Genomic DNA, 27,918 nt, shown 5'->3' with positions numbered 1-27,918 from the left:
ACGGAGGTAAACGGTCCCGGTGCAGAACTGGACGGGCTCAGGGCTCGGTCCAGGATCAGCAGAGCTGATCGCTGATCCCCTGAAGGTGCCGGAGCTGCGTCTTTGTTTGCTCCCACACGGAACCAGTTCGGCCTCAGGTGGTCTGATCAGCGCTGCGTTCACCTTCAGTACGTGACGAACGAACGGACGTTTGAGCCCCGTTCTTACTGATTCTTACTGATGAAACTGGTTCGGTTGGAACACTTCAGCAATTCACCCATCTCAAAGACTCTGGCATCGACACACATTCAACTCAAGTGTTCAGTTTGAATTAGTCACACCCACAGCGATGACGTCACACAGGTACAACAATGGCGCACGCAGGTGCTGAGATGTTTAGATAAAAAAACATTGCTTCCTTTAATCAAACCAAACACACGGTGCCGTCTGACCCAAGTTCGACCGAGTCTCCGAAGCTAAACCGACTTAGTTTCAGACCCAAAAGCTGAACCTTTAATGGGAATTCAAAGCTTGGTGTTTTGGGGTTAAAGGTAAAAAGTTCGGTTTATAACCCGGTTCCGTCTCACCGCCCCAAACTCTTGAATCGATGCGTCTTTTCCCGTTCATCCAAGAATCAATCACTCTTACCTCAGTCGCCATCTGTTCGGTTCTGGAGCCGGAATGAAGTCAGAAAATAGCGAGAGCGCGAGCGACAGAGAGAGAGAGAGAGAGAGAAGGGAGAGCGGCGGACACTTCCTGTTCAGAGCCCGCCCCCCCCCCCCACACACACACACACACACACACACACACACACACACACACGCGCGTTTACTCACTGACACAAACGCTCACCTGCAACAAACGGAGCGAACCTGATCCTGACGGGGTGTAAAGACAAGAACTTAAATGCTTGCTGTATGTGGGATCTGTTGGGTTTAGTTGTGTGAGGTCTTAAACCTTACTTTGTAAAGTGCCTTGAGATAACTTTGTTGTGATTTGGCGCTATATAAATAAAATTGAATTGAACTCATCTGACCCTGTGTTTCTCCCATAAACGCCATCTCCAGATAAACCTTCATTTTGGCGCTCACCTTTACCAGAAGGAACCTGGATGAACCTGTACTGTGAGGGTGGAAGAACCGCTGATGGGGTCAGTGTTGCGAACGGACCGGGTCAGTGTTTACTGGCCACGTGAAGCGTCTGAACTGAAACCGTCCCAAGCGACCATGAACTACGGAGACTTGTTCATCAAACAGCACCCAACAGAAAATCCTCACCTGTTGCTGCAGCTTCTCAGATCAGGTCTGAGCTCAGCTCACTGGGAGCTGACCAGTACAACCAGTATGCAGGACGTTTAGTATGGTGGTGATCCAAAAACACAAAACCCCTGTGTTTACTGATGAACAGCTAGATGAATAAAACGTGTGATTAAAAGACTTTAATAAATAAATATATGCTCAGGTTAGTATTTGTTCCTGAATAAGGTTTGTCTCATTAGGCATTGTCAAATAATCACAGATCTGCAGGAGGAAGATTTTGCACAACCTGGCAACCCAAACACTTCACACTAATTCATTCATTAAATACAGTATAAAAACAGTTTCCAGAATCAGGACGCTTTACTGTGTTTCCTAAGGTCTGATCCAACTCCATTATCTGAGAAGTAGCGTGGACGTGCAGGGAATAAGTGACATCTTATCTCTTCATTCTTTAATAACTCAGGGTGAAACATGTTCAGGTTCTGGATCCTGCTTCCTGGAGCCACTGGACAGTTGGAGGACTGTGGGGTCGGTGGATGACGACTGCGGCCAGGCTGCTGGACTCTGACGCAGCGAGGGAGTGGAAGACTGTCTCACTGCGGGATCCCTCAGAGCCGGGCCGGTCCTGGTCGCTCAGGTCCGCTTCACTGTCAGCGGGTGGACATGGGAAAACAGAGCGTCAAGCCTTGGCAGACTGCCTTCTGTGGAAATGAGGCAGGAGCTGAGTCCACGCCTTCGTATGTCAGCACAGGTTTCCTCCCGAGTCTTAGACGTGTGGCCCCTGGCGTCTTACCACGTGTACCCGTGTTTTGGTTTGAAGCTACAGAATCTGAACAGTGACCCTTAACACGGTGACCTTCACAGAGCCGCACTACAGAACCTGACCACGCGTGGTTGCCTCTGCTCACAGCAGCGTCTGCTCTGTTTCAGTCGTTACTCACAGCTCCTGCTCGTCCTCTTCCTGGAAGGTCAGAGGTCGCGTGCAGACGACACACGTGTTTCCCAGACTGTGGAAACACGGTCGACAGAACAGACCTGAAAAAACAAAGACATGGAGAAGAGGTGGAAGGACTGACAGCGTGACACCCACCAGCTCCGCGGTTGCAGCAGAGTGGAGTGCTTCAGCCACTGGCTCTTAATTATGAGGTCACGTCTGTGTATTTCTCCTCCCCAGTCTTGTTTTGGTCGTGTTTGGTTTGCGTTAGCTCGTCTTCAGCCCCAGAGACCTCTGACCTCTATCACTTTGTTGGTTCCAGGAGGATCTCCTCAGGCTAATGAGACAGAGTCAGATTTGTTTGACTGGTTGGAAGGATGTAAAGGGCACACTCTCTGTGGACCTGTACAATGAGCAGGTCGATCGGCCACTGGAGTGTGCAAAGGCCAGAGTCCCATGTTTGTCTGTGGACTTGAATCTTCAGAGTCTGAAGGGTTAAATGAGCTGCAGCCGCAGCTTCAGTTACAGTGTGAGTCAACAGACACACCCTCAGCACACACAGTTTGTTTCCTGGAGGCTTCAATTTAGTGATTCACACTGTGGCGAGTCCTAACACTACCTGAACAGCTTGGGAACCCACAGGCGACCATGCCGTCCTCCCCAGAACCCATCTCCTCTCCACAGGCACGGCAGGTGACGGGCGGTGACAGCCCCAGGAGGCGAGACAGGTGAGCTCCTCCAGCTAAGCTGAGAAACACACACACACACACACACACACACGCACGCACGCACGCACACACAGCTTGTCTGTTGTGGCTCTAAGGCGTCCAACGAAGCATCCACATGCTGCTACATCAGCCTGACACACTGTTTGTACCGTAGAAGCAGTGTGTGAAGGCCGCCGCCTCCTCCTCCTCCTGCTGCTGCTGCTCCTCCTCCTCCTCCTCCTCCTCTCCTGACCGCACACTCCCTCAGAGCTTTCCCTGCGGCCGTTCTCTGATCCAGGATCTTCTGACGCAGGAACTGGATCCTCTCCTGACCAGCAGACAGACAAATCAAAACATCACTGGTTACACTGATGGCACCTGTTTGAACCAGATTAAGACTGGATCCTGGTTCCCCGAGTGGAACATCTAAACAAAGCAGCATTAAAAGGAAAGAGTTGCCAGATCAGAGAACCAACACAAGCTGTCTTTTGCTTTCAGTTCATGTTAAACTGCTTCCATAAAGTCTGAACTGTGACTGTGCATGTTTGAATCCCACTAACGCTGATTCTGATGACACTAGAACCTGGAACGGAGACTCGAGGAGCATGTTCAGTGGGTGGGATTCAGGTGACGAGTTCAGACCTGCCCCGTCGTGCTCTCTGACATTCTGCAGGTTTGTCATACTTCTCTGCCGTGTGACCTTCCACCTACAGCACCTGGTCTTCCCCCTCTGAACACCGAGCTCCTGGTGTGCTGTGGGCCTCCAGGAGAACATGAGCTTCTTTCTTCGTGGAGTGGTTTTGTTAGAGTGAGACGAGCCTCAGCAGAGCTAATAAACACAATGTCTACTGGCCCAAAGCTGACGCACAAACATACCACTGGCAGAACGTGTGTGTTCTGATGGGTTCTACCGCTGGCAGAACGTGTGTTCTGATGGGTTCTACAGGGCAGTCTGGGTCATTGTGGAAGCTGTGCCTGTACCCGTTCTCTCGCTGGATGGTATGATGCACAAGTGAGTCGTCTGCAACGCTGCACAAATCCTCCAGTCAGAGACGCCAGCAGAGCCAGGCCCAGCAGAAATCCTGCAATACAGACCACAACCAGTAAAACCAAGGGAGATATTAGAACATCACTCAAAGCAGTATCCACGTTCTCACGTAACCCAGTTTAAAGCTTTGTTTGTTGATCACTGACCCAGAATGAAACACGTGCTGTAGTTTGGTTGTGACGGCTCCAGCAGACACTTCCTGCTGATCACGGTGATGTTTCCTCTCTGTAGGATGTTAAATGCAGCCACCAGGTCTCTGTAGATGTCTGAGGCGTAGCCCGACCCGTTCACTTGCACCACCACCAGAACCGGAGCTGAGGAGGACGTCATTCATGTACCTGGGCTGTGGCCCACATCACAGTCACACACATCAACACTGTGCTACCTCGGGCTGTCACGTCCCCCTTCACCTGCCGGTGCACCTGGTCCAGCATCCAGAACACCAGGAAGTCCAGAGCCACTAGGAGACCGCCCATCACGAGGTGTTTGAAGACCGCGACCACGCCCACCAACACCCCCTGCCACTCTCTGGCCGTCAGGTGGAATGCCACTGCAAAAAAAGGCCCATTAGAGTCATACAAAGCGCCGTGTGGGGGACGCTGAGTCCAGGTCAGTATCTCACAGCAGGAGGGACAGCATCAACATCACACTCCCTGCACTCACAGGTCTTTGCTTCAAACATCTCCTCCCTGACTCAGATTTGTTGCTTCTACACAAACATAACCACGATCAGTGTGTTGGGGTCTGTTCTGGGTCAGTCCTGATCACTGTACTGACATGGTGAGACGTAGGTCTGGGCTTCTCTGCGTGTGATGGGCAGGACTGATGCTGCGCCCCGCGAGGTCGCCTGTCGGTCGAGCTGTTCCAACTGAGCAGTGATGTAAAAGTTGTCAAAGTCGAGTTCAGTGAGATACCTGCGTCTGTACCGCATGGCCCTGAACGCACAAACAGAAGCGTTCCGTTACAGCGGCCCCTTGACATTTAGCATCTCAGTGACTACGTTTGCGCCACCTCAGGAAGGACCAGGCGAGCAGGACCAGGCTGCTGTACTTCAACGGATCGCTGACTTTCTGAAAGAGCTGCAGGTCTGATGAAACCTCCTCCATAATCTCCTGAGACATCTGCTGCAGAGACCGGCTCAAGTTGGCATCCAAGTCAAAGTTCACAGACGCCGAGATACTGAAGTCAAATTCACGCTTCATCTGCTCAAATGCTGCAACGACGGCTAAATGAAGCCACAAACAAGAGTCAGTGACCAACAGCAGCAAGACGTTCGTCAGAAGGGTCCAAGCAGAAACTTACGCTCTGCCAGTCGTTTCTTCAGATGCCTGGCAACGTAGGAGGGGATGATGCAAAAGAGCTCACCAGCTGAAAAACAAACCCCTTCCTAGAGTTAGCATTTCTACAGTTAACAGGAACCTGGCAGGACGCAGGGCATGCAGGAACACCAAAAAACAACCACCACCAATTGGAAGTACAATCAAATGATCCGTTTTACTTAACAATAAATTCCTTATTGTGGAGAAACTTCATTAACAACCAAATTAATTAAAAGCTAGAGCTCTAAGGTCAGCGAACGCACCACGGGCGAGATTGCAGAGCGGCAGGAAGGCGTCCACGGTGTCACACAGGAAGTTAAAGTATCCCAGCAGGTTGGAGCAATCGCTCCGAGCGTCGCTGAGCACCGACTGGCACTTCCTGTAGGGAGAGCCCAGTTTAGCGTTGCAGATGTCCCCGATGTCCGCCAGGAAGTGGAGGACGTTCCTCAGAGTACGAGCTGCAGGGCAGAGGGGGGTCAGAGGTCAGCAAAGAAGTGTGTGAAGAAGACATACAGTAGCTTCAATCATGTGTTAATAATGACACGCTCACCAACGTGACGGACGCTGTCGCTCAGAGCGTGGACGAACCTTTGGACTCTTCCTGCCACAGAGTGAGCATTGCTGCTGATCTCTCTGATCGTATCCAACATTGCTGCAACACAACAAGCACAAACGTCAGACACTGATTCAGTCCCAAAGCAACGCTACATAAAGCAGCAGCAAATTCAACTGACTTATTTAACACTATGTTGAATCTAAATGCAAATCCTGTCACTAAAAAGCAACCTTTATTAGCATTAGCAACACAAAGGCCAGAAGAAGCTGTGGGTGGGGCTTACAGGAAAGGGGCGTGGTCGACCGCAGTATGAGTTCCCGTGTTTGATTGGCTGCCAGTTCAGCTCCACACAGCAGACTGGACGCAGCACGCTGGGTGTTTTCCAGGGTGTTGGTGAGCGGTCCGGACAACAACACCCACACAAACATAAAGAGCAGGAGGTTCCGGCCCTGGGCTGAAAAATGGAAAGAACAGTTGGAGGTTGTAGGATGGGACATTTGTCATCACTGCTTGTTTATAACAATGCACTGAAACATCACCTTTACCAGCAATGAACCTTAACCGTACTATAAACAGCATGTTTTTGACTAAATGTTTTGACTAAAGAACTGGTAGCGGATCTGAGGAAGACCAAGGCACCAGTGGCTTCAGTTTCTATTTCCAGTGTGGAGGACTATAAATATCTGTATTTATTGATAATAAATTAAACTGTATAAGAAGGGCCAGAGCTGCCTCCATTTTCTGAGGAGGTTCAGGTCCAAACATGTTGAGGTCGTTTAATGAGTCTGTGGTCGCTGGTGCTGTTCAGTTTGCTGTTGCGTGCTGGGGCAGTGGACTGAGAACTGCAGACAGGAGTAGACTCATCAGAAGAGCCAGCGACATTGTAGGAATGGAGTTAGACGATTTAACAGTAGTGTGTAATAGGAGAATGCTGTCTGAGCTACAAGGCATTTCTGAGAATGGTTTTCATCCTATGCACAACATCCTTGTGAAGCATGAGAGCAGGTTCAGTGCCTGATTCAGACTTCCCAAGTGCCATCAATTTTTATAACTCCCCCCTCTGAGATCTCTGATCAGACACAATCATTCTTTCATTACCATATTGTAACTTTATTTATGTATTTTTTCTATTTCTATGTCTACATGTCAGATGTGTATTTAAGCATCTGGGACGAAAGTAACTTCCCCTCTGGGATCAATAAAGTATTTCTACTGTATTCTATTCTGGTGTCATGCTGAGTCATTCAGCAAAATTAATATCAAATATTAAATTATAATGAATTCAGTCATGTTTATTTGTCTCATGTTCCACAGAGCTTAAAGTTTGCTGACAAAGTTCTAGTACTTATGTTTTAGCATCTTCAACCTTAAAACACATTAAAAATCTCGTTAAATTCGCTCACATCACCCAAACGATCAGACAACTGAAGCAGGAGCTGTCAGCTTCTTCCAGAGGGAGGCTTTACTCTGTCCTAGTTCAGAATTATTCTACAGTGGATCATGTGTAGAGAAATGTCAGAGAAGTACTGAGCTTGTGTATCCTGCTCACTTAACTCTGACACTCGCCTGAGTTAGTGGATCCTACACTGTGATTAAGGTTGCAGTTTAATGGATGACCTGACCTGACCTGACCTGAGCACAGTGAAGGCAGCATCACTGCCACATCAGCGCGGACCCCTGCGGACAGTCCCATGCTGAACGCAGCCAGGGCGGCCAAGGCCACCGTGGAGTGGGCACAGAGCCACAGCGGCTGTGTGTGCAGGACGAGGGCCGTGACCCCGTACAGGGTCGCCAGACACAGACCCACAACAAATGCCACCAGGTTCCAGCTGCCCTCCTTCAGATGACCTTTGAACCTAATCCAGCTGGACCAGGAGCATCCTGCTGACCTGAGGACGAGAATACAACTAGCAACTCCAGCAGGTTCCGGTAGGAGATGTTTGTGTGCATTTGGGACTGAACAGTGGTTTTGTTACTCTGATCTGGGCTGGTCCGGTCCAGGGCCCGGTTCCTCCAGCTAGTGTACTGCTCACCTGTTCAGACCCGCTGCTCTAACCCTGAGGCCGGTCCCGTTTGTTTTCTTCATCTTCACCTTATCCTTAATACAAATAATACAAATACAAAAAACAACAAAGTGTTCTCGTGTAACCTGGAGACCAGAAAACAGGAAGGTTCTACAAGTTTGAACGTTGAAACCACAACAAGCAGCGCAGAACCGGGATACGGACGATGGGTCAGATTGGGCCTCGAAGACGGTCAGAGCCGCAGACGGAACCAAGCGACAGTGAGTGGCTTCGCGGTTCCAAACAGCTAGATGCTAACGGTGAGTGTTGGCGACTCTCCAGAATATTTCCTGGTCGCACAGCGGCTGAGTGAGGGTTTATTCCTTAACTTATTAGTAATAACATCAAAATACGTCATCCAATAATCCACAGAGTAACGTAATGTAGCGGCCTAATAAAGCGGTTAACGATAACGGGCCTTGCACCGTCACCCACTTACTACAAACTGTCAAACCTAAAACTTGCAGGTGACGCACCTTAAATCATTACCAGCACCAATACCACGTGACTCCGCACGCCGCGTCATCACGTGTTGTGACGTCGCACTAGCTAAAGCCGAACCGTTAAGTAACATGCAGTCTCTCTTAACACGTAACTCGTGAATATAACAGCTCGAAAGAAAGGTGAAAATAGTTAGGACTGAAAATAATCACCTGCTCGTCAGAATAGGTTTGGCTCTAGCTCAGCGTTAGCACCCGTGGAAGCTAACGAACAGGACCAACTTTACTGTGTGTGTGTGTGTGTGTGTGTGTGTGTGTGTGTGTGTGTGTGTGCGGGTGTGTGCGTGCGTGCGTGTGTGCGTGCGTGTGCGCGTGCGTGCGTGTGTGTCTGCGGGGTGTGTGTGCGCGTGTGTGTGTCTGCGGGTGTGTGCGTGTGCGTGCGTGTGCGCGTGCGTGCGCGTGAGTGATCCAGCTCTGCAGAGGTTCGGTACTTCGCTCCGCAGCCTGGTGCTCAGAGCAGCGTTTGGAGCCTTCAGCGGCACAGGTGAGACGCTCAAACGCCTTACTTTGGTTGAGATTGATTTGATCATTTCTTTTAGCAAATTGCAAGATACATTTGATCTTTTCATTCTGTAGTTTTGAATGCACAAAATGATAATTTTACAGTTCATATATATTGATGATGAGCGTGTGTGGTTGACGTGGTCCTCAGCGCTGTACCTGGGCATCATCCACAACCTCCCACCGAGCCTCAGCCTGACGTCAGCGGCAGGAGTTGTGTTTGTTGGTGAGGAGGCGTGGGTGTGGACCGCCGTGTGCTGATCCGGCTTGGTCCTGTCACTAACGCCAGCTGTGTTCCAGCGGTGTGTGCTGTGGCTGGAGCCTGGTCCTCCTCCTTCAGGTGTTCGCTCCTCCTCATGTTCCCCAGCATGCTGGGTTCGCGAGGCCACGCGTACCTCATGGTGTTCACCCTGTCCGTGTTGTACAAAGGTAATGATGCAGCCACTGTCTGAACTGGAGCCAGTTGTGAATGAATCCCAGAACTGTGAAACACTGAGACCTGGTTTTAGTGGTTGACACTGTTGATGTGAACGTAAATGTTTATGTGCAACGTTTCTGAACATAGAAAAGTTTGATTATTTGATTTTTTGATATTTTGATTAATTAATCAAAAATATATAGTCAACCATATTCCTTACGTTCTGTTGGGTTTTGTTTTTATTGTTTAAACAATGAAACATGATCCACAAGTCACCCTTTAATCCCTGTTTTCAACACTCCAGGGCTTAGATCTGTCTGTTTGCTGCACATTCTTCTCTTTTGAGCAGAAAGCAGCTGGAATTGTGTAGAGAATTATCTGTGAAATGAGGTTAAATCTGATTCCTGAGTTCCTCAAAGCTACACCGACATCTGAGCCAAGAACGAGCTGCTGGAGCGAAGTGTTTTAATTTTGAACCGTTGTTCTACTGTTGCAGGTCCGATTTCTAACATGCATCAGAACATTGAGGAAGCTGCTTTGTCTCTGAGCTGTAACCTGGACCTGCAGGTAAATAACAGCAAGTTACTGTGGAGAGACGCTGTCAGACCATTTATCGCCATCACACAGGAGCTCATGGTGAGTTTGTCTGTCGGAAAACAAACATGAATATGGAGGTCAGAATGCAGATTTCACCACCATCTTGTCTCTTTTTTCATGTTTAGGACAGTAAAGCAGAGTTTGAATCAGAGATTTTAAACATCAGCAGAAGGTTTCAGTCAATTAGAGATGAAATGGTCTTTCAGTACGGACACAGTCACTTCAAGAATCAAAGCAGCGCTGACTCGGGTAACAGCACACAGCAACAGTTCACTGCAAAGAGCAGGATGCAGTGCAACGGTGAGTCAGTCCACAGCATTCAGATGTCACTGGTTAAACCTGGAGGAGGTCACAAGTTGTATGCGTGTACTGTCCAGATGTGGTGGAGGACGGGGTGCAGCGCTGCGCTGACTGGTTCGCACTCCGATGGAAGGAGTGTATGGAGGTGGTACCTGTCCCTGTCATCAGCCACATGGTCTGTGTCTCCATGAAGTTCCACTTCCTGTGTGACATCATCAGAGGTGAGCGGTCACGCCAGCTCTGCAAGAGCTGCAAATGAGTGTGTCTGGACCTGAAGCCTCCTCTGCCTTGTCAGTTATGACTCCGTGGTGCACACAGCAAATTCCTGTGGAAGGAAACTTTGGCAAGCTGTTCGATCAGCTTGATGGTTCTGTTGAACAGCTGTCCCGACAGTTCAGCGCCGAACTTGTCCTGCAGGTCAGAAATGTGAGAGATATAATCACTGCAGGTAGAATCACATGAATGTAGATGTCCAGATGTGTCCTAACCTGTGAAGGGGGTGAGGTGCAGATGTTTCTTTCCAGATGCACCAGCCGATCTCTTGGCTTGTGTGAAGTCCAGTAAACTGAATGTTTGGGACCTTCTGCAGGAGCAGCAGCAGCAGGCGGTGCTGGCTGGAGCAGGGATGGACCAGCAGTTCACTCAGGCTGTAAAAGAATCCTTCAGGAACCTGACGACACCAGTGGAACAGCTGCTGAATGTGCTTCAGCTCCTGATGTCCTGCACCTTCATCAGCATCTTCATGCAGTAAGAGTCACACCTTTGTTCACATCTTTACTCTCTTCACACACTGAGGTGCTCCTTCTTGTGCTCAGGGGCTTCAGTTACCACAGGTGCTACAGGAGGGACATCCAATTTGACAACTTCTACATCACGGCGTACTTTAGACAGATCGACGCCCGTAGGAGGAACGCGGTACCTCATCATTCTGAGGATCAGTGGGATTGAAACCGATTCCACGCCACATAAGTGTCGTGTTGGCTTTTCCCTTCAGGGGAAGTGTTTCCTGCTGCCTCTGAAAAGATCTGAGAGAAAGAAGTTTGTCGATCCGTCCAGCCTGAGAATTCACCCCGAGGAGCTCAGACAAGTGGTGAGTTCAAGAACAGTTGGTGAAGCTGGCTTCTGTCTAAATCAAAGTTGGTCCTCGGCAGCTCGGTAGAAGAATGTTTTGACATGTTTTGGCGCCAAATAGATTTAATCTTTGCTCCATCTGTGAACCTCCCTGGATTCGTTTTTATAAATATAAGGCCTGTGCGTTTAATCTCCCCTCTGAAGTGTCAGGTTCCCGCTGCGTCTGTAACAGTTGGCGTGTGTGTTGTCAGGTGTCCGGTGGCGTCCAGGTTCTGTCTGTGGCTCTGCTGTGCGTCGTCCTGCTGACCGTCGACTTCTCTTTATTCCATGTCCTGGACATTGTCAGCAGACACACCTTCAGCCAGTTCAACCTGACCAGTAAATGCACATCAGAAGCGGCTGCTTTAAATATGGCGTCCATAGGTCCAAAAACAAAATCAGTACATTTCATATAGCAACTATTAAATGTGGAAATGAATGAATAGAAATAAAGAACTGACCATGCTCCGTCACCTGCAACCCTGGACAGACGCCTGGTCCCTGACTCCGCTCCTTCTCTGCAGGTGGTCACCAGGTGAGCGTCCGGGTCGGTGGAGCCTCCATGATGGCTCGGCTGCTGAGAAGAACGGTTTCTGCATTCAACAGCTCATCTGGTCTCCACATCTACACTGATAACCAGGGTGGGTCAAAGGTCACGCCAGGTTCCTGACACCTGAGGTCTCACCTGGCGCCATCCTGTCAAGCCACAGGACTGGACTAGTTTACTTGGTGCTGGTGTTCACATGCATGTGGACATGTTTGGACCCTCTGTTGTTTGTGCGGTCACATCCTGATTTATGTCTCTCCCCCCAGGCTGCGCGTCTCCCCCGTCCTCCCTCTCTGCAGGGGTGTATGTGAGCTGTGTGAGCTGCGTCCTGTTGGGGGCGCTGCTGAGTTGCCTTCAGGTTTATAGCAACCGTCTTCAACGGGTCATCGCTGCCTTTTACAACCCTCAGGTTCACACACTTATGTTTGAGTAGAAAAACACCTGCAAACATGATATCACTCAAAAACAACAGGGTGAAACACTGGTTAGAAAACGCCAAAAGAAGCTGAAACAATCAAATCAAAACAAAATGTAAATGTTGACAGAAACAAATTGTAGTTTTCTTGTAGTGGACTGTAGTGATTAACAGGATCCGTAGCAACAAACACAGAGCTTTAGTTTCAACATATGTTACACAGAGGATGTCACTTCCTACACACACACACACACACACACACACACACACACACACACACACACACACACTTGTACTTACATCAGAGTGAGGACCTCCGTTCCCTCACTCTAACCATCACAACTAAAGGCAGACTTCTAACCTCTAATCTGAACCATAACTCAATTCTAACCTCAGCCCTAAAATCACGTCTTAACCCTCAAACCACTTGGTAGAAAAATACGTTTTTTGGTTCTCACTTTGATGCAAGTACAAGTACCAAACACACACACACACACACACACACACACACACACACACACACACACACACACACACACACACACACACACACACACACACACACACACACCCTGTGTTTAAGCTGTGAGGGCGGTGGCAAAGCTGATCTCAGAGCAGATTAATGTAAGAGCATTAGAGCTAAACTGGTGGAGTGACAGAGAGGGAAGGTGAATGAAGCAGCTGATCGCTTCATGTGCTCATGTTCTGCACATTCATCACTTTACTCTAATTACAGTTAAGCAGCCATTTGTCAACTTTCCTCCAGCTGATGCAGTAGTACGTTTGCCCCGTCTGCTTTATTAGGAGGCATGTCACGCTCCTCTCAGGCTCTTCATTTTAATCTTGTCCTGGTTTCTACATATTTAGAACTTTTTTGTTCTCAAGTCAGTGATTCCTGCACAAACACACAGTTGTGTCAAAGTGTTCAGGAGAACCAGGGACTGATTTTCTGTCTCCGTTGTCTTTTTAGTTTAGTTAGTGTGTGTGGAAACAGTTGTGAACATGTTCCTGAGACTCCCACTGTTTGTCTTTGTCCTTCAGAGAGAGAAGAAGCGCATTGTCTTTCTCTACAACCTGCAGCTCCAGAGACAGATTGACTCCAGCAGGGAACAGAGACACTCAGTCAACCAAAGACGGACGGTCAGGATGAACACAAGCACGTCATCTAGAACCCAACCATGACAGACCCTCAAACCGAGCGCTAGCTGCCAGGCGTGTTTGTGCCTGTCATGCTTTATTTTGTTAAAACATTAACAACAAGTTAAACATAAATTTTAATTAATACAATTTAAATTGACTCTACATTAAGATTAGATGTCTTTATAATGTAGTCTGTTTGTACAAAAAGTAGCTTATAAGCCAACATCATAAATCATGCTGCTATTGAGGAGACTGAGCTTGTGCAACCTCACACTCATGTTGAAACCCTGTCTGTCTGCAGGTGTTTCCATGTCTGAGCAGCTGTTGACGGTGTCAGACGGGACACGCTGGCCCTGAGAACACAGCAAAAAGGAGGAGATCTTCAGCTGTACTTTGTGATCAATAAACATCTGTCTGAGCTGCCGATTTACACATTTGATCAACACGCAGATTAGAAACATGCAGAGGAGGTATGTGAGCAGCTGATCACCAGCACGTGCAGCAGCTCACTTCATTCAGTTTTAATCTGATCAACAAACAGCACCACAACAAACTGATGCTGGATCGGTTCACAGGAGAACTCCTGTCGTTCAGTCCCACAGTGAACATTCAGCTGCACTGTCTCAACATATTTACTGACATGTTGGATGATATGACGTAAACGGCAACTGCAGCTTTCAGTTCATTCTGTTTATTATTTGGTTACAGGTGTTTATCATTTGTGCTGAGTTCTGAGGTTCCACTGGTCATGTCACTAAATCAAATATAACTGTAAATATGAAACAAAAACATTTGCATGAAGAAATGATCAGAAGCATCGTATCAGTCAAAAACAGCAGCCAGTGATGAGCATGCTTTTTTCCTCCTGTCCTGCGTCATGTTGTCAGTACAGTACATTTGCCTTAAAACATCTCTTTGACATATTCATAAAAACGTTCAGTAATATGTATAATTTTTTTTAAAGTATTTATGCTTAACAAGGAAAAGAAACTATCAAATATAAAGACAAGTAGAAAAACAATAAATACACCTATAACTTGTGAGTTATATTTATGAATAGACGTCTATTTATAATAGTTAAAATTCATGCTGACCTTTATTTTGAAAGCGGAGTTTCCTTACGTCCGGTTGATCGTGCTAGCTCCGGTTAGTTTCACTTAGCTCCATGACGCTACCTACAGTATAAACACTGGCGCTCCGGTGTTCTCCGGTAATTAACCAGCCTACACGCCTCTGAGCGCGTGCGAGTCCAGCTGTCCGCCAGGCGTACGAGCCTAAACCCAGAATACACCGAGTTGGTCCCGTGTTAAAGTTCTTTCCGGAGCTGCGCAGGGCGAGTCTACCGCTACTTCACGCTCAATTAACGGTCCGCCTCTGGGCTGGAGCCGCTGTTCCTGTGGATGTTAGCGGGAAAAGCAGCGTCATGGAGCCGCGGTGGAGCCTCCGGTGCTCCGACACGGTGAGGTAACGGGACCGGCTTACCTCACACACCACAGCGGCGGCAACCTGTTGCCCGTTACCGGTGGCGCATCTAGGATGAGCGGAACCGCCGCACCGTTACTGCTGCTGCTGCTGCTGCTGCTCGGCGGACGTGCTGCCTTCACAGTCTGCAGGTCCCTGAACGCACCACAGGATGGAGAGCTTCTGCGTCCACGCGGTACCGGCAGCCTTACTGTAACAGGTAACGGCCACCAGACTGTGGCGTAAATAGCTTGTGTTCGGTTCGGGAACTGTTCCAACAGTGACGCTTTAAGTTTATTGACTGAGAGGCTGCTCAGCATCAGTGATGCTGATCCAGAGCTGTGAGCCGACTAGGTTCGGTTGTAACCAAGTCTTCCCCGTTGACCCAGTATGAACCAGTGTGGACGTGTCTCCCCAGGTGTGGACAGCCTGCGGCGGCCCTCCCTGCTGGAGACGACCCGTCCCTTCGTGCTGGTGGACGGACAGAGGCTGAGCCTGGCCGAGGCGCTGCAGGTCCGTCATGTACTGGTTCTTCACTGGTTTGGTTGTGGCTGGTGTGGGAGTTAGACTTGTACTGGTTCTGAATGTGGCTGGACTGTTTCTGTGCTGCTCCTAGAAGGTCAGGGTTGTACCGAGCCTCGTGGGAGTTGGTTGTTTTGCTGTGGATCCATTGGGGCGTTTGAGACACAAAATGAGTTCTGGTTCCTTTTGGGACGTTTCGCTGTGCGCCTGTGTTCATCCAGTATCTCAGAACCATGAAGGCGTCCCGGTACACAGACATTGTTTACTGTGATCGTCCCTGTTGGTCTGGTCTGATCCGATCCGGACCGGACTGAACTGGGTCTCACTGTGTGGTCTAAAGTAGTGAGGTTGTTTTCCATTAGAGCTTTGGGCCCAGCTGTGGTTAAGGAGCTCCGGGCCGTTCCCCTTCCACAGAATCTGCCCGTCCCACTCGGACCGGACCGCTCCACTGCTCCTGCACGTTGATGACGTGACTCTGACAGTAGGAGGATAACACGTTTCCCAAATGATCACAGCTCTAAGGTGCTGTGATCATTTGCAGGTCATCAGTGCAGACTGTGGACAGAAACCTACTTTAAAAAGTGTTGACACAGTGTTTTTGCTGGGAAATGGATCCTTTATTCTCCATTTGTTGGCTTCCTCCTGGCTGGAAGTTGGAGCACGCAGGTTTGAGGGAGCTTCCTGCCCAGCGGCGTGGGGGCGGAGATGGATGCTTCCTATGCAGTGGACGCGAGCTGAGATCACTTCCTGTAAAATCCCCCCACCCCAACTCCACCCAGCAGCAGGAAACCGGAGCGAGACCGGACAAAGTGGGGAGAGTTGCTGCTGACACTGGACCAGAACCACAGACAGAACGCTGGCTCAGACACAAACGCCTCAAATGCAGTAAACGCTGACCTTTGTGGTCACTCAGAAAACCTCTCCAATCATTTGTTGTTTAAGGATCTTGAAACACTGAGCTCTGCCCTCCTCCTCTCTCCCCCGCTCGCCCCAGTTTCTGCAGCTCTGACATCACCTAAAAGCTGAGAGAGAAGTGACCTCACCGCAGAGAGAAGGGAACTGCATGATTTAAAGCAGGCTGAACAGAAAGTCACTGCGGGTTTGAATCCGCTCACATGCGCTCGGCTTCTGAAGCAGCAGGTGCTGCACTCGTCCCATCAGGAATGGCATCGATCCTTGGCTCCAAGGGAGAGAACAGTGATGAACAGTCAGGAGAGCTCAGGTCTGAAACCTGATGCGCTTCCCTAGTTGGATCCAGCTCAGACCAGCATGAGCAGCTAACAAACCCCCCCGACCCCACCACAGTACAAAGGACGTGAGGGTGGAGACCACAAACGCGCTGGCTGTGATGGAAGAACCTCCGCTCACACTCACTCCCACCACGCGGCTCATGGCCTGGAACGAAGCTATCAGACTGTACGACAACAGAGGCTCCATTTAAAAATGAGGCCGCATCGACGTGTCCACCGAGCAGAGTTCTGCCATCAACACCGTGGCTCCACAATGAGACGCCTTCGCTTCCTGCAGAGCTGGACGGAGAAAGAAAAGCGAGGAGCCGCTGGACAGGAAGCGTGTCCTGCATTAACGGGCAGGAAGCTTCACTGATTAAAAATGGACGTCTGTGCCAAAGAAATAGTTTCTCACCAGCAGCAGGAGGACGAAGGCGTAGCTACAGGCCACAGCAGGGTCACACCACGTTACACCACGTTACACCACATTATACCACGTTATACCACGTTACAGCACGTTATACCACGTTACAGCACGTTACAGCACGTTATACCACGTTACACCACGTTACACCACGTTACACCACATTATACCACGTTACACCACGTTACAGCACGTTACACCACATTATACCACGTTACACCACATTATACCACGTTACACCACATTATACTACGTTACACCACGTTACACCACGTTACACCACGTTACACCACATTATACCACGTTACACCACATTATACCACGTTATACCACACTACACCACATTAGACCACATTAGACCACATTAGACCACATTAGACCACATTATACCACGTTACACCACATTATACCACACCACATTACACCACACTACACCACATTACACCACATTATACCACACCACATTACACCATATTACACCACATTACACCACACTACACCACATTACACCACATTATACCACATTATACCACACCACATTACACAACATTATACCACGTTACACCACATTACACCACACTACACCACACTACACCACATTAGACCACATTATACCACGTTATACCACGTTATACCACGTTACAGCACGTTACAACATTACACCACATTATACCACACCGCACTACACCACATTACACAACATTATACCACGTTACACCACACTACACCACATTAGACCACATTAGACCACATTATACCACATTATACCACGTTATACCACGTTATACCACGTTACACCACATTATACCACACCACATTACACCACACTACACCACATTACACCACACTACACCACATTACACCACATTATACCACATTATACCACACCACATTACACAACATTATACCACACCACATTACAACACACTACACCACATTATACCCCACCACATTAGACCACATTACACCACACTACACCACATTATACCACACCACATTATACCACACCACATTACAACACACTACACCACATTATACCCCACCACATTACAACACACTACACCACATTATACCCCACCACATTAGACCACATTACACCACACTACACCACATTATACCACACCACATTATACCACACCACATTATACCACACCACACCACATTATATCACACCACATTACACCACACCACGTCACGTCACACCACACCACATTACACCACACCAGCCCTTTGATGTAAAACATCTACACAGAGACAATCAAACAGAAACAAGATTTTAACCACCACAAGATGTGGCTGACACTTCCCTTATCAGCGGGTGGTCTGAGTTCTGATGATTCAAGGAAGACGGTAATAGGACGGGTGAGAACCTGCGAATCTAACGTTAGCCGTCAGAAGTGATGTGATGTGAGCATTAGTAGCTCTTCACACACTGCTCATTCTTTGTCTACCTGCCTTGTTGCAGGAGGGCCACCCAGACAGGTTGCTTTGTGGCTTGGAGGTGGGAGGACGGCTTCTCCTGCTGGACCTGGACAAGAACTAGTAAGTGTGATTTTAAGTTTAATCCATGAAGTTTTATGTAAAAAGGGAAAACTATTCAGGTGCTGATGGAATAACGGCGTGCTGGATGAACCTGTTACCTTTCCAGTGTTATGTAATGTGTCTTTGCAGCAACCTGTTGCCCAAACCACCAAACGTGTTCTACTACCTGCCCAATGGTACCGGCGTGTCTGTGAGGGCCGACCCAGTGGTGAGTCAGTGAATGCACCGTGGCCCGTCTGCAGACGCTCTCTGCTCTGGTTTCCAGCTGTGATCATGTTTGTCGTCTGCAGACCCACTGCTTTTACCACGGTAGCGTTCGAGGATTTCCTCAGTCCAGAGCTGCTCTGAGCACCTGCTCTGGACTCCGGTGAGTTGAACGTCCTCTAGCGCCTTCCTCCTCTGCAGCTCTGCCACAGCGAACGGTGGAACATCCACCAGAACCACCAAATGGCCTTTTCCTGATGTTCAGTGGGTCCACGACGTGAACTAAACTAGTTTATTATAGAGAAGCACATTGTCTGTAAAAGAAAACAGGGAAAACAAAATCTGTTTAAACCTAAAAACCTCTGATCCGGTTTGTCCTGGATTTCCCATGTTTCAGGTCTTTGTGTTTCTTGGCTGTGACGACGTCAGCAGTTCTCTGCAGGTTGACCTGATCCGGCTCAGTGCGAGTGACCTCTGACCTCCTGCAGGAGGATTAGTGGATTTATGTATGAACTAGCGTGATGAGACCAGGTTCGGCTCAAACTGGCAGCCACAGAACATGACGAGTCACACTGTCCTGGGAACCACAAACGTTTAGCAGATAGCCGTTTAGCGGATAAATCATTCAGCAGTGAAGTGTTACAGGCTTTGAGCGTGTGCAGTCAGTCATGTAGCTTTTACTGCTCAGCAGCTTCTTCAGACGTTTCTTAATGTTGTTAATGTAATTCAATAAACTGTATTTAAAGCGTGTTCATATCAGATTATGGTTAGTTGTGTAAAATGACGCGTTCGGTCTGTGTGAATTCACCAACCTCCTCCTTTTAACTGAGGGTGACCTGATGAGCGCTCTGTGTCTCCTCTTGCAGCGGCATCATCGCCATCAACTCAACGCTGAGCTTTGAGCTGCAGCCACAGGATGACGCTCATCATTCCCCCCAGCAAGGGGAGGCTGACGGGGGAGACGGGAGTGGAGGAGGAGCTGCAGACGAGGGCGTCCACCTGGTGACCTCCACCAGCCCTCAGGAGGCCGACGCCGTCGGAGGCTGCGGCGTTTCGCTCGCCGCTGTTCCTCCACTCAGCAGCTCCACACACACACACAGGGTGAGAGCGTGAGTTCTCTGGAGACCTCAGTGTTTCGCATTTTCTGTTATTTCTGCAGTTGTGTTCATCACGTTGATGTGTTTGTTTGCAGAGGAAACGAGACATCCTGTCCGAGACCAAATACATCGAACTGGTACTGGTGGCCGATCATCAGGAGGTCAGAGTGCTTTAAGAGTGAAAGACCCCAAACAGACGTTGTTGTTGTTGTTGTTGTTGTTGTTGTTGAAGCTGACCTGTCGTATCTGCTCCTCACAGTTTCTGAATTATCAGAAAAACAATAGGACCATCATCTACCGCATGCTGGACTTGGCCAACCAGGTGGACTGGGTGAGACGTGTGACCTCTGACACACCCAAACTGGTTTCCAGGATGTGCTCACCTGACGAAAGCCATCCTGTGTCTCCTCAGTTCTACCGTCCTCTGAACGTACGCGTGGCTCTGACCGGTCTGGAGATCTGGAGCGACCGCGATAAGATCCGAGTGCAGAAGAGTCCGACAGACACCCTTAACAACTTCCTGGAGTGGAGGACCAGAGAGCTGCTGCCGCGCATTCGTCATGACAACGCCCAGCTGGTCATGTATGACAGGAACCTGTAAGTCTAGAGAAGCCTGATTGTTGTGGCGGTGATGGTGAGTCCCGTTGCTTTCCAGGGGCGGGGCCTTTGACGGCACCACGGTGGGGATGGCGTCTCAGTCGTCCATGTGCTCCAGGGACCGGTCGGGTGGCGTTAACGTGGTGAGTAGACCACTGGATCAGGCACGAGGCTTTGCTGGTCCAGATCCACGGGTTCTGAGATGGACCTGTGGTTCGACCGCTCAGCTCAGATGTAAACCTGCACCTCAGGATCACCTGGTCAGCGTTCTGGGCGTGGCCTCGACTGTCGCCCACGAGCTCGGTCACAACCTGGGGATGAACCATGACACTGCAGAGCGACGCTGCTCCTGCCAGAACGAACCCCGGCTGGGCGGCTGCATCATGGAGCCCTCCACCGGGTCAGTACCAGGACAACCCATTAGAAGTGCTGTACTCTGACTGGAACGTAACGATGTGACCTCTGACCCTCAGGTTCATGCCGGGGCAGCAGTTCAGCAGCTGCAGCGCTGCAGATCTGTCTGTCAGTCTGCTACATGGAGGAGGCATGTGTCTGTTCAACGTCCCGCAGCCGGAGCGGCTGCTGGGAGGACCGCGCTGTGGAAAACCTGTACGTGGAGAAGGGGGAGGAGTGCGACTGTGGCCTGCTGGAGGTACTCGCACACCCGCCTCCGCCTCTGCCCGCTCACTGGCTTTCTGTGGCAGTCTGATCTCATTGTGCTGCCTGTGCTGTGATTGGTCAGGAGTGTGAGGACCCATGCTGCAACGCCTCCACCTGTCAGCTGGTTCCTGGAGCCCAGTGCTCATCCGACGGCATCTGCTGCCGGGACTGCAGAGTGAGACTGTGGCATCACGCAGTTAAGCATTTGGGTTTCTGTCCGTCAGTGAGTGAATGTGAGCCTCCTCCCTCCTCAGCTGCAGGCGGCCGGTTCAGTTTGTCGCCAGCCCCTTGGAGAATGTGACCTCCCCGAATTCTGCACTGGCTCCTCTGCTTACTGCCCCCCCAACGTCTTCCTGCAGAACGGAGAGCCCTGTGAGGACGGCGCCTCCTACTGCTACGAGGGGGTCTGCTCCAGCATGCTTTCCCAGTGCCAGGTGTTGTGGGGACCCAGTAAGAAACCCTGTACCTGAACTAGACATCAGCAGGTTACACTTCATAGCTGTTTGACACAGACCCCAAACCGCTCTCTACCTCCAGATGCCACCAGCGCTCCGGCCGTCTGTTTCTCATCTGTCAACAAACAGGGAAATAAATATGGGAACTGTGGTCAGCTGAACAACGGCTCGTACATCCCCTGTGGAAGCTCGTGAGTAGAGCTCCTAGTACACAGACAGAGGCAGCTGTCACTTGGTTTTCATCTCTTACTGCACATTTGATTGACTTGAGTTGCATTACATCATCCAGGGCCTAGATGTGCTTTGTGGGCTTTTGGTAAACAAATCTCTTGAAGTGGGGATGACGCTAATGTCATGTGAAACTTTCTTCCTGCCGTTGGCTGTAGCGACGTTCACTGCGGTCGGATCCAGTGTCAGGGGGGGAGTGAGCGCCCCCTGCTGGGCACCAACGCTGAGATCCTCACCACCACCGTGCGCTTCAACAACAGCGACCTGGTCTGCAGAGGAACCCTGTTCCACCTGGGAGACGATGTGTCGGACCCCGCCACCGTGGCTCAGGGCACCGCCTGCGGCCCCAGGAAGGTCGGACGCAAACCTGAAAGCTGTTATTGAGCCAGTCTGTAAACCTAATCTGTGGAAACAGAAATGACTCTGCTCCTGGAAGCTGCAGATTGTTTGCTTTGGTGTTTCAGGCTTGTTTGGACCAGAAGTGTCAGGACGTGTCAGTGTTCGCTGTGGACGAATGTCGCAGAAAGTGCAACGGTCGCGGGGTGAGTTGACGAGGATGATGGCAGCTTCACACAAAAACATCGGGCCATCGTGGTACTGCTAGAAATCACTCATTCTACTGTGTACATGCAGAAAAAAATTATACGATCAGACTTTATTAATAGACAAAATGAAGCGGTTTAAGGTCTCTGAAGGTTTGTTATTGTAATGATAAATATTTGGAAGAACTCAAAGTCCATTGATAAAAAATGACATTAATGTGTCGTGTTGTATTTCCTACCTTTAGTCATCATTAGCTTGGTCTTGGTCCGTTTGTTTCAGGTGTGTAACAGCAATAAAAACTGTCACTGTGCTGTCGGCTGGGCTCCGCCAGACTGCAGGTACTCTGGTCACGGAGGCAGTGTGGACAGCGGCCCGGCCAGAGCTGCTGGAGGTAGCGCTCACATTTACACAGATTCTATCATGACTGATACCAGCTACATCTGAGATGCAGTGACCGCTCTGATGCAGATTTAACCCTGTTTGACCGCAGCATCAGGACGAGCAAATGATTCCGACTTTACTACTACAGCAGAACCTCCAATATGTCTGATTCCTCCTCTGTCTGTGTTTAGAGTCTGATCCGGTTCAGGTCGCTCTGCTCGTCACCTTCCTCTTCATCTTGCCAGTGCTGCTCCTATTCTTGGCTCTTCGATTCCCTCGTTTCCGTCGGCGTCTGTTCTGTCTGGGACCAAACAGCCCGTTTCACAAAGCTCGACAGCACAACCGGTAAAACTGAGTGTTTATCTGATAAGTATAATGAACATTAAACCACACGTCGGGTAACATCTAGGTTCAAATAAAAGGTCAAATAAACGTGTGTTCTGTGATAGGGAAACACTTGAAAACGTCAGTGAATGTGGTTCTACTTTCTTTTTACCCATGATGCAGTGTGACGCACTGCGAGATGTGGGGTCTGGAGTTTGACCCCGCCCACGTCTCAAGGTACGGCTGGACCAGCTGGGCCTGGCCTGTAGTCACTTCCTGTAGCGTTAGGAGGTGAAGCTGTGGCTTATATGTCACCAGGTTTCAATCTGGTTGTGTTTGGACCCACAATGTCAATCATGTTGCCTTCAGGAACTAAGGGAACCTAGACATTTGTTTGACATTTTGAGCATTTTTAAAACTCACAATAATCACTGTGTAGAATCCATCCAGTAAAGCAAGCCTCGGCTCTCGTGTTTGAGCATGACTTTTCCGATCGCCATGTGGGCACGTGAAGGCAGCATTTGATGTGTTGAAGTGCAAACCTCTACCGAAAAACGAATTGTGTTATTCATCTACTTTTAAATAGAGATACCTTTCGTAGTTTCATGTGTTTTAGGTTTGCTTTTTTTTGAAGCTTATTCTCTCACTTTGACTCTACAACCATTGAGGCCAGACCATTGGTGGTTTTAGATCAGACCCGTACAGATTTCAGTAACACCAACCATAAAACAAAGATTAGTCACAGCCTTTGTTGTGGCTGAATCCCCACACAGGTGTTGGGTGCAGACGTGGGTCAGGGGACTCGCTCCACCTTTTCTACCAGTTAACACTTTTCTTCCATCTTACCCAGAACCCCAGTGATGGAGCGAGTGGACGGCAGGAACGGAGAGCAGGTCCGGCCTCTCAGATACCACTTGAATCCACAGACGGACATCCCACTGGCCCCGCCCCCTCAAAAGGTAATCAGCATGTGGCACCAGGAGACCAGGAACCTGACCTGGGCCAGTTCACAGGGCGGAGCCTGAACCACGTCAGCACGTCGGCAGACGTCAGAAGCTGCTGCAGTGTCTCATCATCCAAACTCTGCGTCTACGTGTGCGTGCGTTACCCCACACCTTTATCCATGGCTTTTATCTAGAGCTGCTGTCACTGACAGGTGTCCCATCATATAGAACCCACTCGGACTGGGATTTTTTTTTTTTTTAAATGAATCTTTAAAAGAGGTTTTTTTAGAGTGTTTCTAGATGAGTGTAAACAGGAGTGTAATGCATCACAGTTCAACGATACTTCTACCCAGTAATTATGAAACTCAGGCGTTTATGCAACGTCTTTCAACATGGAAGTATTGAAATGAAAGTCCGAATCACCACTGACGCCAGCAACCTGATGGTGATGAATCAAATTATCTAAAGGTGTAATGAGCTTTAGGGAAATTAGACGTAAGGACATTTTTAAGTTTTGATGTGTTGCCACTTAGAGCCTGTGTCAAACTGCTGATCACCTTGAACAGCTGTGTCAGTTTTCTCATCCAGCTGTTGATTGACTGAACTGGAGCTGAAGCAGAATCTCCTGAACCTGTTCATTAGGATACAAATGTACCAAAATAGTTTTTGTACAACAAGGCATGATGGGAAAACGGGAGATGAGAGGTTGACGTTCTGACGGAACACAGTTGGAAGCTGTGTGTTGGTCGCTGCACCAGCTGCTGATTTGACCTTTGACCTCTGGTACACGCTTCTTTCCTGTGCATGTCTCAGCTGTTGCTCTGCTTCTGCTTCCTGTTGTGTCTCCTATCAGGTTCATGACCGACCTGCTCCTCCTACTAAGCCTCTCCCCCCTGACCCTGCTCTAAAACCGCTGCCACAGGTAACCTCACCTCAACGCGTCTGGAGGTTGCACATGATGTGCAGCACATGATCCTGTTGTTTGAGCATGTTTTACCTTTCACAATATTCAGTAAATGTAGCTTGACACGGTGCTGAAGCTAAAACAAGCTGTAGACTGAGTGGTACCGACCCACACAGCAACCCGGGCCAGGCCCCGCATGTGGTTGGTCCAAGACACGTTTCCAGAACCTGGAGAACTGAGCCGTAGTCGAACGCGCTTTAAATCGTATCACTTTACTAAGTAAACACATTTCTAAATCCTTGCTCACACGTTACTGACTTGAATTTCTGCTGTTCAGTGTGTTAAACAGCGACCAGCCCCCCCCAACAAGCCTCTGCCCCCTGACCCCTACGCCCCCACCAGCCAGGTACGGCCCCCGCTGTGTGTCCTGTGTCGGTGTGCTGACTGCTAGTTAGAGCTAGATAGACTCTACTGACGTCAGACACTAGTCTCAGTAAAAGGCCTGTTCTCTGTTCTCAGTATCAGAACATTCAGAACGTTCTGGTTGTTGACTACATGAGAGTTTCATCAGGGACCAAGAGGAAACCTAAAGCAGCGTCTAGATTCTGATTGATCTGAGACCTGATCTGCTGCATAAACTCTCATCCAGTGGAACTAATGCTGCTGTGACCTTCATGGCATCGTTTCCTTTTCCTTCCATTTGGCCTTGGTTTATTAAGGATGGCGGTGGCACTTCACAGCTCAACAGTGGAGTTAGTGGGGTAATAGTCGGAGGAAACTGGGCCACAAACCAGTTAACAGAGGCTTTTATATCAGTCTAAACAATATGAATGACACAGCGATGCCGTGGTTTGGGTAATGAACAGGTCCAGACGTCTCCTTAGTGGCGGCGCCTGAACTCCTGTGGCACGTTTGTCCTGTCGGTACCAATCAGCTGCTTCAGGTCCCTGAGCCAACCAGATGTTCCCAACAGAACCTCGGTGTGTGTGGTCTGTCTGACCTGTTCTGCACCAGGCAGTGGTGCTGTTTGGGGGAACCGGAGCCATGCTCACAGATGGTCATGTGGGGAATGACCAGAACCCAGAGAGAAGCGACCCAAAGCTGGGGCTCATTGTTCCGCCTTGAAGTGCTGCTGTCTTCCATTCCTGTTTGAGAAACATCTTTCAACACATTTTGTTGCTGAAGCTTTACTTCTTGTCTTCTTTCTCACTAACCTTCAGCTGGTGAGTCGACCAGCTCCGCCCACCAAGGCGCTCCCCCCTGACCCAGTCACAGCTGGACAGGTACATCACACCTGTGAAATGAGTAGCATGTAGAGCATGTGGGGTCTGGCACATGAACATAATCAACAGGAGGGTTTGGAATTCTGACTGGAGGAACGTGATTGTTCTGGTCTCAGATCAGCTACAAAAACACAAGATCCAACAGCTCACATGTATTAACACAATAGAAGTGGCTCATGGGGGTGTGGGGTGACGCCACGGTTTAACCTTCTGGTCCAGTGACTACGGCACCGGAGCAGTGGGCTGCAGTGGATCTTTCCCCTGTGGAGTCCTGCTGAGCCTGACGGGGCTCAGTGAGGGAACCCTCACACCTTTTCCTCTGTGGTCTCTGCAGGTTGCAGTTCCTCTCAGACCCCTGGTGCCCAAAAAGCCTCATCCTCTGGCTCCGGGTCACCTGCCCCCTCATCCCGGATACGCCTCCAGACCGGCACTGCACAGAGCTGTGGCACCTGCAGCCGGGCCCCACAGGTACCGACCTTATTCTGACTAATCTGTTCTGGTCCCGGATCAGCTGAGACCTAAACAAAGAATAAAAAATCCTTGTCTTTTTTCGCAGACGACCTCCTCTCCCACCGACTCGACCCACGGTCCCTCAGAGAGTCGACTCCTCTTCCGTTTAAAGGACCTGTGAGGACGCGCTAATGTGCCTTGCTCAGCAGCATCTTGGCGAAGACACTGACCTTAGGCCCATAGTTGTGGGTTTTCACAAAGTGCTTGCGTTGTAAGCAGCAGGAGGTTGGGTGTCCAGGCCGTCTGGACAGGACTCAAACCCATGACTGCAGTAAAGACCATGAGGTGGATTGGTTCCAAGGCCTCATCAGGACTTTGAGGGGGATTCTTGGAAACTACAGCAGCAGATGCTTTTTAAGCAAAGTGACAAAAGGCATCAAATCGAATCAAATGACGAATAACCGATTGTCAGCACAAACTGCTGTCGAGTGAACGGAGGTACATCAGGGTCATAAAGGAGCTGAAAACATGAAGGAGCAGGATCTCAGTTGCCCCGCTGCCTTGTACTTCTTCAACCAGGTCGGTTGAATAATATACTGTACACTCCATTATCTTACAAGGGCAGACCATGCAAAAACCCATGAAGACAGCTGGACCCTGGACCGGAACCAGGACCTTCGGATCACTACACCCCAAAACCACTAAACAAACAGTCCACAGTTTTTTACCTTGTCGTTTACTGTAAGTCTGTTTTTATGCCACAACTTTGAACTTTTTTCAAAAGTTTGGATTCCTACTGATCCCTGTGAAGCCGCCTCATGCTGCTGATGAGCTGGACCTGTTTCTTTTTGCTAACTCGCCCTAAGGTTTATTCTGGGGACGCTAACGTGAGGCACCAGGATGAAGCTCGGTGGGTCTGTGTTGGGCCCGTTTCCATTTGAGAGGCACCAGTTCCTGCTGGACCTGGACCGGCACATCCAGTGTGGACTCTATACGCTAGCATTATTACCACCAAGCTTTACTGCTTTACGTCACTGTCGCACGTTGACGAGACTGTCAGTACGTCTGTCGGATCGGTTCTGATTGTTTATGCTCGTTTTAATATCGTGTTTATTGATCCATTAACGGGATACATGCTGTTAATCGACGTGTAGCCGGAAATGTCCTCAATAAAAGTTTTTACTTGCTAAGCGTGTCTCTTGTTTGTGGAGAACCGTTCTCTAAACGCAGCAGTTCTGCTGCTGTAGGACATGGATGGACTGGACTGGGCCGGACCG

At 49.4% G+C, this 27,918-nt stretch overlaps 3 protein-coding genes and 1 long non-coding RNA gene across 17 annotated transcripts; 2 read left to right on the top strand and 2 right to left on the bottom strand.

Moving 5' to 3' along the window:
• Positions 1–1,672: 1,672 nt before the first annotated feature.
• dcst2 (DC-STAMP domain containing 2) lies at positions 1,673–8,537 on the bottom strand. Of its 6 annotated transcripts, none has more exons than XM_055502938.1 (16): positions 8,519–8,537; positions 7,836–7,900; positions 7,435–7,691; positions 6,086–6,256; positions 5,797–5,898; positions 5,510–5,704; positions 5,230–5,295; positions 4,939–5,152; positions 4,705–4,862; positions 4,313–4,477; positions 4,074–4,241; positions 3,861–3,961; positions 3,050–3,207; positions 2,792–2,919; positions 2,180–2,273; positions 1,673–1,885 (listed from the first exon to the last, which is right to left on the bottom strand). In XM_055502938.1, the coding sequence occupies exons 2-16, from the start codon at positions 7,886–7,888 to the stop codon at positions 1,714–1,716; spliced, it is 2,202 nt and encodes a 733-aa protein (XP_055358913.1). In that variant the 5' UTR covers positions 7,889–7,900; positions 8,519–8,537; the 3' UTR covers positions 1,673–1,713. The 6 variants fall into 6 exon arrangements, with proteins under 6 accessions (XP_055358913.1, XP_028984390.1, XP_028984393.1 ...); XM_029128557.3 differs by lacking the exon at positions 8,519–8,537 and adding an exon at positions 8,342–8,360; XM_029128560.3 differs by lacking the exon at positions 8,519–8,537 and having other exon boundaries at positions 2,792–2,914; positions 7,836–7,968.
• On the top strand, positions 7,985–13,817 carry dcst1 (DC-STAMP domain containing 1). Of its 7 annotated transcripts, none has more exons than XM_029128564.3 (16): positions 7,985–8,125; positions 8,778–8,849; positions 9,018–9,092; positions 9,167–9,295; positions 9,781–9,920; positions 10,007–10,181; positions 10,259–10,402; positions 10,477–10,598; positions 10,771–10,928; positions 10,997–11,096; positions 11,176–11,271; positions 11,504–11,630; positions 11,816–11,932; positions 12,105–12,247; positions 13,295–13,393; positions 13,695–13,817. In XM_029128564.3, the coding sequence occupies exons 1-16, from the start codon at positions 8,032–8,034 to the stop codon at positions 13,719–13,721; spliced, it is 1,818 nt and encodes a 605-aa protein (XP_028984397.1). In that variant the 5' UTR covers positions 7,985–8,031; the 3' UTR covers positions 13,722–13,817. The 7 variants fall into 7 exon arrangements, with proteins under 7 accessions (XP_028984397.1, XP_040923565.1, XP_028984396.1 ...); XM_041067631.2 differs by having other exon boundaries at positions 11,504–11,675; XM_029128563.3 differs by having other exon boundaries at positions 10,477–10,607.
• Positions 9,501–15,013, bottom strand: LOC114842744 (uncharacterized). 3 transcript variants are annotated; one of them, XR_005896737.2, is made up of 6 exons: positions 14,876–15,013; positions 14,488–14,667; positions 11,977–13,746; positions 11,753–11,868; positions 10,670–11,623; positions 9,501–10,592 (listed from the first exon to the last, which is right to left on the bottom strand). It is a non-coding gene; the product is annotated as an uncharacterized LOC114842744 (long non-coding RNA). The 3 variants fall into 3 exon arrangements; XR_003783491.3 differs by having other exon boundaries at positions 14,488–14,787; positions 14,876–15,011; XR_003783492.3 differs by lacking the exon at positions 14,876–15,013 and having other exon boundaries at positions 11,753–11,865; positions 14,488–14,627.
• Positions 14,930–27,831, top strand: adam15 (ADAM metallopeptidase domain 15). The gene is given in 27 exon segments (XM_055502937.1): positions 14,930–15,074; positions 15,273–15,367; positions 18,495–18,571; positions 18,701–18,779; positions 18,862–18,938; positions 19,642–19,876; positions 19,968–20,033; positions 20,132–20,203; positions 20,285–20,454; positions 20,528–20,612; positions 20,721–20,869; positions 20,943–21,072; positions 21,074–21,121; positions 21,212–21,304; positions 21,384–21,579; positions 21,667–21,775; positions 21,971–22,166; positions 22,277–22,354; positions 22,635–22,746; positions 22,928–23,081; positions 23,244–23,297; positions 23,911–24,019; positions 24,858–24,926; positions 25,246–25,314; positions 26,129–26,191; positions 26,526–26,659; positions 26,748–27,831. Coding segments are annotated over 27 exon segments (2,928 nt in total). The 3' UTR covers positions 26,812–27,831.
• The last annotated feature ends 87 nt before the right edge of the window (positions 27,832–27,918 follow it).

Source organism: Betta splendens, chromosome 16, assembly GCF_900634795.4.
Source record: "Betta splendens chromosome 16, fBetSpl5.4, whole genome shotgun sequence".
NCBI classification, from domain to species: Eukaryota; Metazoa; Chordata; class Actinopteri; order Anabantiformes; family Osphronemidae; genus Betta; species Betta splendens.
The sequence above is the reverse complement of the archived record's forward strand: the minus strand, read 5'-3'. Positions and strand labels throughout refer to the sequence as shown.